This window comes from Somniosus microcephalus, chromosome 8 (assembly GCF_052327205.1).
Source record: "Somniosus microcephalus isolate GS21.2 chromosome 8, FLI_Smic_1.0, whole genome shotgun sequence".
Lineage (NCBI taxonomy): Eukaryota > Metazoa > Chordata > Chondrichthyes > Squaliformes > Somniosidae > Somniosus > Somniosus microcephalus.
This window is the reverse complement of record NC_140994.1, coordinates 15,435,150-15,450,221: the sequence shown is the minus strand read 5'-3', so window position 1 is coordinate 15,450,221 and position 15,072 is coordinate 15,435,150. Positions and strand designations below refer to the sequence as shown.

The window sequence follows — 15,072 nt, the reverse complement described above, 5'->3', positions numbered from 1 at the left end:
CGTGTTGATGGGACAGGGTAGCGTGTTACACCTAACCTGAGAATTCCTGATGCTAACGGGTCATGGAAGTGGACAGTTGTTCCATTCACAGCACTAACCTCCCTCGCCTAGATGGGCAAAGCATTCACAGAAAGAATCAACATGAAAAGACAGATAATGTCTGCTGATGAGGATGACTACATCATCCCTCACCACTGTCACTTGGGAGCTATCTGATGGGCCTCGGCAGCGGAGTTTTATGTTTATCATTTGACCATGATAGGGTTCGAGTGATCTTGTGATTTATTGGTAAATGTAATCTTTCCCTTCTGTGGGATCATAATTATATTGTTTGATTACAACCTGCCAGTTCATTACACTGCTGAAAGAAAATGATGGCACATAAAAGCTTTATGCTTTCGGACATATGTTTTTGATTCTCTTACCCCTTTGCCCTCGTCAATTCTTTACTTATAAAAAAAAAACTTCCTCTCAAATAACTGCCTTTGGAGGACAAAGAAATTCCCTGACTGGATGAATGCAAATTAATTGTGGATGTGGGTTCAAAGAGCGATCGTTACAATTTATAACACCCATGTGGACCCAGAAACCATGGAAAATAAAATTCCTTTTCATACCGCTCGTATGATCTTGCAGCTGTGGAAGTCAGAATCATATTCCCGCAGCTGCCACATCATCAACCAGGATGCCGGCGCGATTGCCTGACCAGGCAGCCGGCCCAGCATCCTGGTGCAAATACCAGACCGCGAAACCGTGCCCAGCACTGACACGATTATCAGGCCAGGTAGCCCAGTCAGCATCCTGACACGATTACTGCACCAGGTACCATGCCCATCGTCCGGACACAATTGCCGGATTCAGGCACGCTGACGCGATCCCTAAACTAGACAGGTGACCCAGTCAGCATCCTGACACGATAACTAGACCAGGCAGACCCAGTAGAATTGCCAGATCAGGCAGCCAGCCCAACATTGGATGCATTTACCAAACCCACCAACCTCGTCAGCAGTCAGCCGTCATTACCACTTCAAGCAACAAGACCGGGCATCCCAGCGGGGTTACTGGGCCAGACAGAGCGCTCTTCAAGGAACTGGACTTTCCACTCTAAGAACAGACATTTCCTCGTCTTTGGCACTGCTCTCAGGGTTTCCTACCTTTTAACAAAGCTAGACAGAGGGCTGGATAGAGACAAGATACGTGATGGGATCATTATGTGAGCTCCGAGTTTTTTCGCTGTTGCTGATGAAAATGAATTGCAAACCTTAATTACAAATGACTTCACATCATAAGATGTGGAAAAATTGGACCTGTATTTTAAAAATCAGACTTTTGATACCTGGTTTACAGTTTAGAATTTGCTGGACAGCGCACTGAAAAAATGGATGGTCTAATCCCAAACAGACTGGAGTTGAATGATAGAGCAGGATAAATCCCAACTGCACCTAGCTATTCATAAATACTGTCCAACATTACTGACTAGGTTACAGTAATGACTTTGCCTGTTCAATAGTGCCCTCATCCATTAGATGCAGGCTTTGTACTTGGTCTTGCTCTTGATCTTGGGGACAATCAGAAGGAATCGTTTTAAAGCCTTGTATTTATAATAAAACATCTCTCAGAAACATCTCAAAGCGTCAAAGCACCTCACATACAATTAGCTACTTTGAAGTGCAGCCACAATTGCCACGGCAAACGGTTATGAGGTGAATGACCGGTCAATTTGGTTTTGGTGGAGATAGAAACATTGGCCAGGACACCAGGAGAACAATGCAGTAGCAGTGCTGTTTCAGTTGCCGAAGCCCTTCTCAGGAATGAGTTTTGCTCCCTGCCTTCGGAGGCAAAGTGCCTTTTCAGCTTTTAGACCAAGACTCTGCCTACCTGTTCAGGTGGTTGAGGTTGAAGGGTCCAATACACTATTTGAAGAAGAAACTCTTCAAATAGTGCCATGGGATTTTAACGACCTGCACAGCAAGACAGGGCATAACAACCAAACAACAGCACAAGAAAAAAAAACCAGCAACCAAGCAACAGCACCTCCAATAATACAGCATTTCCTTAATACTGAAGTATCAACTTAGTGCTTTTTTAAAATGTGCTCAAGTCCTCGAGTGGAGCTGGAATCCAGAGCCTTCTGATTTAGAGGCAAAAGCTTAACAGCGAAGCTGCCTCCTGTGATTGTTCTGTTAAATCCATTCCCTGCAGACCGGTGGCACAGACTCTGGTTACAGCATAAACACCCGGAGCTAGTTCATCATGGGTACTAGCCTCCCATGATCTGAATTAAAAGAACAATCTAAAAGTAGATTTCACCTTACTACAGCTAGATCCCACAAACAGCAAATGATATTAATGACCAGTTAATCTGTTTTTGGTGGTGTTGGTTGAGGAATGATGGCCAGGACACAGGGAGAACTTCCTGCTCTTCTTTAAATAGTGCCATAGGATCTTTTGCAACCACTTGGAACTACCAGAACAGGCAGAGGGGGCCTTTGTTTAATATCTCATAGAAACATAGAAGATAGGAGCAGGAGTAAGCCATTCGGCCCCTCGAGCCTGCTCCGCCATTCAATGAGATCATGGCTGATCATCCAAATTCAGTACCCTGTCCCTGCCTTCTCCCCATATCCCTTGATCCCTTTAGCCTTAAGAAATATATCTAACTCCTTCTTGAATATATTTAATGAATTGGCCTCTACTGCCTTCTGTGGTAGAGAATTCCACAGGTTCACCACTCTCTGGGTGAAGAAATTCCTCCTCATCTCTGTCCTAAATGGCTTACCCCTTATCCTTAGACTGTGACCCCTGGTTCTGGACTCCCCGGCCATCGGGAACATCCTTCCAGCATCTAGTCTGTCTAGTCCTGCTAGAATTTTATAAGTTTCAATGAGATCCCCTCTCATTCTTCTAAACTCCAGCGAGTATAAGCCCAATCGACCCAATCTCTCCTCATACGTCATTCCTGCCATCCCAGGTATCAGTCTGGTGAATCTTCGCTGCACTCCCTCCATGGCAAGAACATCCTTCCTCAAATAGGGCGACCAATACTGCACACAATACTCAAGATGTGGTCTCACCAAGGCCCTGTACAACTGCAGCAAGACATCCTTGTTCCTGTACTCGAACCCTCTCGCTACGAAGGCCAACATACCATTTGCCTTCTTAACCGCCTGCTGCACCTGCATGCTTACCTTCAGCGACTGGTGCACAAGGACACCCAGGTCTCGTTGCACTTCCCCATCTCCCAATCTACTGCCGTTCAGATAATAATCTGCCTTCCTGTTTTTGCCATCAATGTGGATAACCTCGCATTTATCCACATTATACTGCATCTGCCATGCATCTGCCCGATCACCCAACTTGTCCAAATCATCCAAAATGCAACAGCAATTGAACACTCCCTCAGCACCGAGGTGAGATGGCAGCCTTAAGTTATGTACTTAAGGCCTGGAGTGGGACCTCAACCCACAACCTTCTGACTAAGAGGCAAGAGTACTACCAACTGAGCTAAGCTGGCAGATACCTTCGGGCAGTACCACAAAATAAAGACTTCTCAGAGCGGTGTCAATGAACCGCACATTTCAAGCCATCTGTTCCTTTAGAGATTGTCTCAATGCGGATTGAGTTATAAAGGAGCCAAACTTCTTTTATTTGGCAACGTAGTATATTTAGTTCATACTGGGTTGGACAGCTGTTCCTGGTAATCTCCCCATGTGTATGAAATATAGTAACTTCAAGCCCGGATATAACGTACTGTCATGAAAGATAAAGCAATAGGAGTTTTAAAGTTTTAGTATCTTTTCCACTGGACCTGTGATAGTGAATTCAAGCATTGGTATATTTGTAGTGTTTGTTTTTCCATTTTTCACCTCACCCTCTCCCCCACTTTCTCCCTGTTTAGAATCCCCCACTGCTGGTGCTGACTGCCTGGCCTCCTCGGTCAGTCAGGATGACATGGTGAAATAGATGGACGAGAGGTTTCTCTGTGGACCCCATCAGCGATGCCATGGTGTGATCAGCTGACAGGAGGCCCACATATGAGAGTAGGACAATGGGGTTTTGCCACCCACAGAAGACCTGACGCCCAGTCGCAGCAGCAGTAGCCATCTAATCTTTCCCGCCACTGCCACTTATGCCTCCAATGGCAAGGCAGCAATACCCACTCTGAGGAGGGTTGCAGCAACTGCAATGGCACTGCCACTGCAATGTTTAGACTACATGCCAAGGAGGCAACCCAGTAAAGGAGACAGGGTGTAAGTTGTGTGAGAGAGACCTGGGCACAGCATTAAGTTGTGGAGAGACAGATGGAAGATCTCCACACTGCAAACAGCTCTAGTACCTGACATAGGTCAGGATATCATTGATATCTCAGCTTTAATTAATAGTGCCTAGCTTTCATACACACTAAAATTATTTAAAGATGCAATACGTCTTTTCAACAGATAACTTATGGAACTTGAGATTTAATCAGTCAACACACAATCTATCTGTTGAATAATCTTTATTTTTCTAATTGAAGGTTAAGAGAGCAATGGAAATTTCTTAGATTTTACCCTGCTTTTCCTTGTAGAATCATATTAAGTCAGACATGCGGCCTCTTTATACCTGGCCCAGGGAGCAATTTGCTGCCCTTCTGGCTACTGCCAGGGTATCATTATAGTATTACTATGCGATGGGGCTAAACTCCCTCTGTCCTCCTCCAGAGGAGCACTCCACCTATCTGTCAAGCTGAGAAGAGACAGGCTCTGGCAGGCAGATTGAAGTGACCGAAAGCAGCACCGAAATTCTTGACTATCTGGAGGTGAATTGAAAGCTGCACTACTTACTGCATCAAGCTGTTCATGCAGTTACATGTTTTTATACTCACATGGCGGAGGAATCACTGTTAAACACAAATTGGCGGCGTGCAATTTAAAATTATTGGTGGGGGGGGGCGAAACTGCTAGACGTCACTCACTAGTCACTGTAAACAAGATCTGTGGCAATGGTGCTTCCGTCAAAAAAAATATATCCAAGTTTAAAGAAATAAGCGACAAATACTTTATTCCATGGGTCCCTCGCTGTTTCTGATGCTGACAGACTCAATAACACTGACGCCCTCCACAAGAAGCATCATGCACTCGTCTTAATTCTGAGTTGGCTTTACAATCCGAACCATCCTTTGATGATGTGCGTTGATTTTTGGTTTAATTGTTTCCGCTCGTAAGTGGCATCCATTGCAGTTTAGGGTTTCAAGTGACAAATAAGAACAAAATGGGGTTTTTTTTCCCCTCGTATTTTAATGTAATAATCATATGCTATCAATTAAGAACATAAATAACTTTTGGGAAACGGAAAAAAAAAACCGCTGTGTCCAAAAAAGTCTGTCCCTTTTTGACAGATCTCAAAACCCACCTTCCCGCCCTATCCCTCAGTCCTCCCTCTCTCCAGAAATGCATCTAATTGTCTCTTGAGCCTATTTATATTTAAATAACCTCGTCTGGTAACAAATCCACACACAAAAAAAACTTCCGTCTAACTGTCCATTCCTACTCCTAACTTCCTGATATTTTTCGTTAAGGTTTTTTCGTGCTCATCCAGATTGAGGATGTCAGTGTTGAGAATTAAAGAGCTGTCCTTTCAAGCACCGGATTTCAGCATCAAGCAGTTACAGTTCAACTGTATCGCATTAGCTGTTTTCACTTTATGTGAGACCTGCGCTAGTGCAGTTGGTTCCCAGAAGCTAAATGTAAAACTGCCAGGGCTTGCTAAGATTGACGGCCTAATAGCACTAAGAATGGATCTTGCTGGCTATTGATCTCAGTGTGTCCTGGCAGACTTACATTCAACTTGCAGCCAGCTGCATGAAGCCTGCACTTTCAGGGACAGGCAGCACTATCATTGCTCTCATGCAATGTAAAAGCAGCTAGTTGGAATATACTTTTTATTTATTCATTCACGGGATGTGGGCATCGCTGGCAAGGACAACATTTATTGCCCATCCCTAGTTGCCCTTGTGAAGGTGGTGGTGAGCTGCCTTCTTGAACCGCTGCAGTCCGTGAGGTGAAGGTACTCCCACAGTGCTGTTAGGGTGGGAGTTCCGGGATTTTGACCCAGCGACGATGAAGGATCGGCAAAATATTTCCACGTCAGGATGGTGTGTGACTTGGAGAGGAACTTGGCGGTGGTGATGTTCCCATGTGCCTGCTGCCCTTGTCCTTCTAGGTGGAAGAGGTCGCGGGTTTGGGAGGTGCTGCCGAAGAAGCCTTGGCGAGTTGCTGTAGTGCATCTTGTAGATGGTACACACTGCAGCCATGGTGCACCGGTGGTGGAGGGAGTGAATGTTTAAGGTAGTGGATGGGGTGCCAATCAAGCGGACTGCTTTGTCAAACTCAACCCCAACCTCATGCCCTACTGCAGTAGAGTGACATGTTTCAAATTCCCACATCAGCTAACCTATGACCTTTCTGAGTGACATTAGTGCTGAATTAGTGGCCGTTTAGTGTTGTCGGCCCATGCCCACGAGGAACTGGAGTGATACTGCCCATTTTTATTACATGTGGGCACCTTACAGGCAGCGGGTAGAGTATATTTTCATCCCATCAGCCTAGGCTCAACGTAAACCTAGGTTGCTCATTTTAACGAACAATGTGCTAGGCCTATTCCCTAGTTAGAATTGCTATTAACTGCTTGAAATAAAAAGGAGTATCAATGATACTTTGGTTGACTGACACTGACCACCTGATCTCACATAGGAACAATAGCTACTTGGGGGTGAAGTACTAGAGGCCACTTAGCACCCATTCCCAAGCATGAGTTAAGGTCAAAAGGGGGGAAATTAAGGGAAAGAAATTAAGGCAAAACAAGTTGTACAGTTTATACAATAGTGTGGACATAGAGTCAAGATGAATTAAAGCACGATGTGAGAGCTCAGCACTGTGGCGTCACAAATATACTGAACCTTTCCTGTTGCTGAGAAGCAGTTCCTGTTTCCCGGTTAGTTGAAACGGACAGTATTAACTGTAGTTGAGCTTTGACTTCAGTTTCTAAGACCATTTAAAGAGGTAGCCAGAAATCTCTGGGCGCTTACGTTGGCTCCAATATATTAAAGCTAACCTTTATATTAAAGTGGAAAAAGTTTGTCCAGGATACTCAGTTTGTAGCCAGCATCAGAAATGTTCCTGATTTCAGATACCAGCAAGCAGTATGTAGGAACATAGGAACAGGAGTAGGCCATTCAGCCCCTCAAGCCTGTTCAGCAAATCAATGAAATCATGGCTGATCTGTATCTTAACCCCATCCACCTGCCTTGGCTCCATATTCTTTTATACCCTTGTCTAGCAAAAAATGTGTGTGTTTAAACATACGTGCACGCTGTTTTACTGTAACCCAGTTTGAGATTGGTGAGATGGCAGCGGTATAATGTCATGCCACCACTGTAAACGCTGATAACTCTCTCAAACCATGCCTGCAGTATAAATGAAACATTCGATCAAGGCTACCATTTCCAGAATCATGCTGGTGTGCTCAGACCCTCTTAACACATTAGGGTAATCTGGTGCATGGACTCTTTAAGAACATATGAAGACATCTGTTTTTCAAATTCAATTAATAGTTACGAAATAATTACAAAAACTGTGGCACGCGTCATTAGAAATGAAGTAGTTGTACACATGTTATAGTACAGGTGAGAATATTTGCTCAACACAGTTTTTTTAAAGTCTGGCACCTGCCTCACAATTTAGTACTGTACCGGGATTTACACAGGGGTCTGTGAAGGAGCTAGATGGTAAAGCTTCAATAATCCAGCTGTTATACTGCTACTTTCATGCTGTCGCCAAATGGCTTAGGATGTGCATTTGTACACACATGGAAATATAACTCAGGTCCCAATCTGGTTCTCGAGTCTGCAAAGCCAAGTGGTGTGAGCTTCCCACACAGCTCACGTCAGGTTGAGTTCACACCAGATGCGGGACAGTTCCAGCCCAGCAAAAAAGCCGCCTTTTAAAACTGCCCAAATCCATCCCCTAGGCCTCCTGAGAACTTTATAAACTTACTGCTCTATGTTTTTAAATCTCAGCACAGGCCTGCTCTCCCACCCGCTTTCTCTCAATGTTACAAATTAGCCATCTGGGTAGCAAAGCTCTGTGCGTGTCCCCAAGCATGCGTGTGCATGGCTCCTTTATCACTGACCTCAGGGCATCAGCAGTATAACCCAGATTTGCCAACTATGAATTGCTCACAAATACCAGTCTGAAGGACAACTGTGCATTTAAAGCAAAATTTCTAGACTAATTGCGATCAGCTCTATGAGGGTCAATTTTCAAAGAATATTCACCAACATATGAGAGTAACATCTAGCAGTGTCATTAATTTCCATTAAATGCTTTTACTTCAGAGCGGGTCTCCATTCAATAACACTAACTCTCCGATATGGCCTAACGTAATTACTTAAATGTGTTTCATGCATTCTGGAAATTTGAAATCCCAGTACTCGGGTACATTTAATACAAATGTTTAGCAGATTTCCCAGTCACTTTGACAAACTGCAATTGGCCAACAAGTGAAATCATTAGACGAAAAGCAGCTGATGGGTCACTTCAGAACAAAGTCACTGTTGGTTTATCCCACTCAGTCAGCCCAACTGGTGCAACACATGCGACTAGTACACTGCATGCAGCTGGTGCACCACATGCAACTGGTACACTGAATGCAACTGGGGTACCACATGCGACTAGCGCACTGCATGCAGCTGGTGCACCACATACAACTGGTATATTGCATGCAACTGGGGTACTACATGCGACTAGTACACTGCATGCAGCTGGTGCACCACATGCAACTGATACACTAAATGCAATAGGTACACTAAATGCAACAGGTACACTGCATGCAACTGGTGCACCACATGCAACTAGTACACTGCATGCAACTGGTGCAGCACATGCAACTGGTACACTAAATGCAGCAGGTACACAAAATGCAACAGGCACACTACATGCAACAGGTACACTACATGCAACAGGTACACTAAATGCAACAAGTACACGACATGCAACAGGTACAATAAATGCAACGGGTACACTAAATGCAACAAGTACACTGTGCAACAGGTATACTAAATGTAACAAGTACGCTATGTGCAACAGGTACACTGCATGCAACAGGTACACTATGTGCAACAGGTACACTGCATGCAACAAGTACACTACGTGCAACAGGTACACTAAATGCAACAGATACACTGCATGCAACAGGTACACTAAATATAACAAGCACACTGTATGCAACAGGTACACTGAATGCAACAAGTACACTACATGCAACAGGTACACTAAATGAAACAGGTACACTGCATGCAACAGGTACACTAAATACAACAAGCACACTGTATGCAACAGGTACACTGAATGCAACAAGTACACTATGTGCAACAGGTACACTAAATGAAACAGGTACACCAAATGCTAAATGCAACTGGTACACTATGTGCAACCGGTACATTAAATGCAACAGGTACACTACGTGCAACAGGTACACTAAATGCAACAGGTACACAAAATGCAACAGGCACACTACATGCAACAGGTACACTACATGCAACAGGTACACTGAATGCAACAGGTACACTAAATGCAACAAGTACACTACATGCAACAGGTACAATAAATGCAACAGGTATACTAAATGCAACAAGTACACTATGTGCAACGGGTATACTAAATGTAACAAGTACGCTATGTGCAACAGGTACACTGCATGCAACAGGTACACTATGTGCAACAGGTACACTGCATGCAACAGGTACACTAAATGCAACAGGTACACTGAATGCAACAAGTACACTACGTGCAACAGGTACACTAAATGCAACAGGTACACTAAATGCTAAAAGCAACTGGTACACTATGTGCAACAGGTACATTAAATGCAACAGGTACACTACGTGCAACAGGTACACTAAATGCAACAGGTACACAAAATGCAACAGGCACACTACATGTAACAGGTACACTAAATGCAACAGGTACACTAAATACAACAAGTACACTAAATGCAACAGGTACACTATGTGCAACAGGTACACTAAATACAACAGGTACACTACCTGCAACAGGTACACTATGTGCAACAGGTACACTGAATGCAACAGGTACACTAAATGCAACAGGTACACTATGTGCAACAGGTACACTAAATGCAACAGGTACACTACGTGCAACAGGTACACTAAATGCAACAGGTACACTACGTGCAACAGGTACACTAAATACAACAGGTACACTATGTGCAACAGGTACACTAAATGCAACAGGTACGCTACGTGCAACAGGTACACTGAATGCAACAGGTACACTATGTGCAACAGGTACACTACGTGCAACGAGTACACTACATTCAACTAGCTACAACCCATGCAACTGACACACCACGTACATTGTGCACACGCTATTTTGCTAAATTTAAACGTTCCTTCTTATTCCTCCGCATTTAATACGTTGCATTTTACACAGAATTTCTTCAAAAGTAATACATGAAATATCGAAATCAAATCGGACATTCGCAAACCACAGCGTTAAACTTTATTTAATTGGTAGCAATTGTTACAAATAAACTGATTTTGCAATTAAATTATCGCTTTTACTTCCCGTTCTTTTGCAAACTTAACTCCACGATGAGAAGTTTCTTGCAAAATGCAAAAGCACCTGGGTTAGGAAATGACATTCAGCACAGAAATCGACATTGCCACACAAAATTGCAAAAGAATGAATCGTGCGGTCACTGAGCTCCGGGGAGAAGGAATCAAACACGCTGCCTCAAGTCAGTCGCTCTCCCTCGTTCAGCGCAACCCCTCTCTCTCTCCGCCGCATTCAGCCGAAGTCCCCCTGTACTTCCTTGAACCAAAACACCACCACACCCCGAGGGCCTGGCCTGCTCTTCCTACCTGTTATCGTGATGTTGTTGTAGGTGTTGGAGAATTGCTCCTTCGCCAAGACCACCTGCATCTGCGATGCTTTCTCTCTCTGTAACTCCAGCATGATGTCCGGGTGCTGCGCGATTTTACAGCCCTTCTGCTTATCCAGGGCGATGTCACTGCGGACAATATCTGAAATTTCAAACAAAATCCTCAACGTGTGAGTGAAATTACTGTCCTGGTAGTTATCACCCCTTCCCCCACCGCCACACCAAAAAAAAAACATACTCTCTGATCGCTCAACACAGGGAATTAACAGGAACATTTTTAATCTTCAAATTAAACATTCGTTTACATTGGAAATCCCATCAAGGGAACAACCCGGGGATATTTTACCCAAGATTTTGATACCATCTCCCAACCGGAACGCCGGGGATGTTTAATGTTTAATGAAAGTTAATGGAAATATGAAATATGCACAAAGTGTGACAGGTAACACGTCTTACATGTAACTATAACATTCACAGCGTGACCCGTGGCGAGTTATGCAGGCAATTCATGCATTATATACATTTATTACATTATAAACAGCTTGACATGTAACAGATATATACATGGCATATACAGTAGGAAATGCGGCAGATTTACATGTTGTGGTAGAAAGAAAGACTTGGATTTATATAGCGCCTTTCACGACCACCGGACCTCTCAAAGCGCTTCACAGCCAATGAAGTACTTTTTTTGAAGTGCAGTCACTGTTGTAATGTAGGAAACGCAGCAGCACAGCAAGCTCCCACAAACCGCAATGTGATAATGACCAGATCATCTGTTTTTAGTGATGTTGATTGAGGGATAAATATTGGCCAGGAGGGGACAACTGCCCTGCTCTTCTTCGAAATAGTGACCACGGGATCTTTTACATCCACCTGAGAGAGCAGACGGGGCCTCGGTTTAACGTCTCATACTAAAGACGGCACCTCCGACAGTGCAGCGCTCCCTCAGCACCGCACTGGGTGTGTCAGCCTAGATTTTTGTAAAGATAAAGAGATAATATATACAGAGATAGTGTGTAGAAAGAATATATAGGGAGAGTATATGTATAATAATATGCATTTGTTTCATTATATGTGTATATTATATATAGATACAAAATGCCACGAATATAAAGCGCTTCAAATATAATTAATGTGAAACATCTTTCAGTACCTTTTATGCATATTTTGTCTACTATGTCATTGCACAAATTGTAAAACGTGACTATATACTATCTGCAGCAAGCGGTGTTGAAACAGCATTTAGTGTTAGCAAGGGGCGGGTGACAGGAGAAGGAGATACTGAGAGCAGTGCTGAGAGACCAGAGGTGGTCAAAAAAGATGCAGATACCGTCTTCGTAGTTTTTCAGGTAGTAATCTGGCCCCAGCTCGCCCCTGTGCTTCGCCAGATTGCGGTGATTCTGGAATTGTAGAAAATCCGTCCGTTTCCCACCGAACCACAGAAAGGCTGGAGACAACCCTCGCGCCAACGTTACCAGCCTCTTGGAGCTGTGGAAAAACACACACACACACACACACACACTCATTTTAAGGGACCCTTTTTAAAAAAAAGTTTTTAACCTCAGCTTTTCACTGCCTGTGTGTGCAAAAAAAAAACATCGTCTCACATAAAGGCACGTTGTTTGCGCGAGTTGTACATTAAACATAAGGAGGGTGAAGTTAAAAAGAGTTTTTGTATTTAAAAGGAGCCCCTTTTCTCTTAACTGGACCCATGCAGTGTTGCAAACTTAAACAGCAGTTGTACACGACGCGCTCTGGGATGTTGCGGCTAGTTTCTGGTAACACGCTGGATAAATGCGAGTTCTTTATACAGAGACCACTGAGATTGGAAGTCAAGCTTGAGCCGGTAAACTGATGGTGGTCGGGTTTATTTACTGTTAAGGTTTGATGGAGGTTTCTTTTTTTTGGTTTTCCAAGGGACGAGCTCTGATATTTTTCGCCCTAATCCAGGCATGCTCGCTACAGTGGAAAACATACTTGAGTGAAAATGATGCATGGGGAAGGGAAGGAGTCTCTGCTCTTTATTGAGGAGGTTTTTTTTTTACTCGTGTACACACACACAGTAACTATTTACAGAATATTGGTTACAACAATGAGGGGGACGAGTTGGCAGTAGAAATCCAAAATTAAAAGGAATTTAAAATAGGACACCTGGGACTCTCGCCCCTAGAAATAAACATTTTGGCTCCTTTTTAAAAAAAAAATGATTTCACGCTCAACATTTTGAACTTAGATGGACCAAATAAATTCCGCAGACAGCCCAGTTTACTGGGTGTTATAACTGGGGGTTTGATCCTCGATGGTTTCAAATCCTGCCTAGTCTCGATCCGTATTGATAAGAAGGGTTCCACTCGATAGTTGAGATGGGTCGCTATCATTGTGTGAAATCGATTTTATTTATTTTTTTTAAAGTCTTTTTTAAAAAAAAAACGAAAATCCGCGAAGGGACACGAGAGAAGCCAAGCGGTTTTATTTCCCAGTTGGACAGACTTGGGAAATCTCAGTGCTGACAATTCAATTCTACCGCGGTGGGGGGGGGGGGGGGGTCTGTCCAATATTCAGCTACTCTGCTTTATTTTAATCATTTGAAGTCTCGGTTTAAAAAAACAGAACGCATTGCCGTCATTTCGCTCCATTGAGATTATTTTTTCGATGTCCCGTTGTCAATGAGGCAAACCGGTTAACTCTTATCCTAAATAACAACAGAAAATGCTGGAAAAACTCAACTCTTATCCTAAATGTTTCTCGCGGTGTAATTCCAGCGAGTTCTGATCGGCGCTTTGTAAACGATTTCCTGATTTTTTAACAAAACAAAAAAATCTGGTTTCGCTTTATCGAATTCAACGGCATTTCTGTTTCTTGAAATGAAGTCGCATTTTTTTCCCCAAATCGCTTCACAGGTTCAAATATTAAGATTTCTTTTTAGTTTTTTTGTCCGAATTGAGGAACAGCTTGAAAGATAAATGTCTCTGAATAATCCGGACCATAAAATAGACCTTTGATCAGCCTGGATTAGATATGAAATACGCCACGTCCCGAATGCACAGAAGCGAAATGATTGTGTGTGTGTGTGTGTGTTTTAATTAAATGAAAGTTGATCTTAATCTATTTCCAGTCAGTTTCAGGCTATTCGCTGCCGCGCGCTTTTGAAAGTAAATAAATTAAACCGAATGAAAAAAAGCGTGTCAATTTCAACGTTGGAGATTATTAACCCGAGAGAGAAAAAAATATTTCAACACACACACAAAAAAAAACCTATCCTTTTCTGGCTCCCAGAATAATAAGATTGTACCTTAAGAAATCGATCCAGCCATTGTGCACCACGGCGGGGTCGAGTTGGATGGACAGAAAGTTTTCGCTGACGGTCCGGATCGAGCTCCTGATGCTCACATCCAACAGGATGAGGGTTTTCATTTCTCTCGGGTGACTCCTGGCACGACTGAGACCCCCGGCCGCCGATCTTCGTTCTCCGATGTGAGCCCCGGCCGGGAGGTGAGCCAGCATGGGGAGGGATGCGAAGAAATACAAGATCTTCGGGAGGATGCAGTGAGACAAGGCACGGGGGGGCATCATGGTTTGAGAGAGAGAGAGAGACAGACAGAGAGAGAGGGGGAGAGAAAATCAAATCAAATCGAATCAAAATCTCCCAATGCTCGGCAGATGGGAACTTTCAAGCCGGTGGCCACAGTGAATTATTTCTTTATCTTGCCCGTGTGTATGTGGTTTACAATGTTTTGATGGCGTGGTTAGCAACTCCACGCCCCCTCTCCGCCAGCCTCTTCCAGCAACAGCCCACACCCCCCCCCCCCGCCCTTTAAGATAAGCCTCTACCAGACTGTAGCGCCGATTGCACCCCGAGGCACCGTCCCATTCATTCTTGACGGCAAAAGCCAGACTGCGGTTTAAAAGCCAACAACACAATTTCCCCTCCTGCGCCTCCCGTGCAATCACCTTGTACATTAACTGAACCACCAGAGTCCTCCCAGAGAGGAGAGAAAGCAGCTGAGGGGAGATCAGCGGCAGAAACTGAAACTGTGGCACAACAGGTCCGTCACAGAACTAGGTTCATTTTCTCTTTTTTTGTTGGAATGGGGGGCTAATGCATGGTCCTACTCCAAACCTGAACCT

The 15,072-nt window shown here is 43.9% G+C and overlaps 1 protein-coding gene across 1 annotated transcript in view; it reads right to left on the bottom strand.

Annotated features, from left to right (window-relative positions):
• Positions 1 to 14,702, bottom strand: part of hpse2 (heparanase 2) — a 385,546-nt gene extending 370,844 nt beyond the window's left edge. The window contains exons 1-3 of the mRNA XM_085994280.1: positions 14,237 to 14,702; positions 12,275 to 12,432; positions 10,922 to 11,083 (exon numbers count right to left, since the gene is read on the bottom strand). Coding sequence (XP_085850406.1) covers positions 10,922 to 11,083; positions 12,275 to 12,432; positions 14,237 to 14,517 — 601 coding nt within the window. The 5' untranslated portion in view covers positions 14,518 to 14,702. The remainder of the gene's footprint in view (positions 1 to 10,921; positions 11,084 to 12,274; positions 12,433 to 14,236) is intronic.
• Between the last annotated feature and the right edge of the window lie 370 nt (positions 14,703 to 15,072).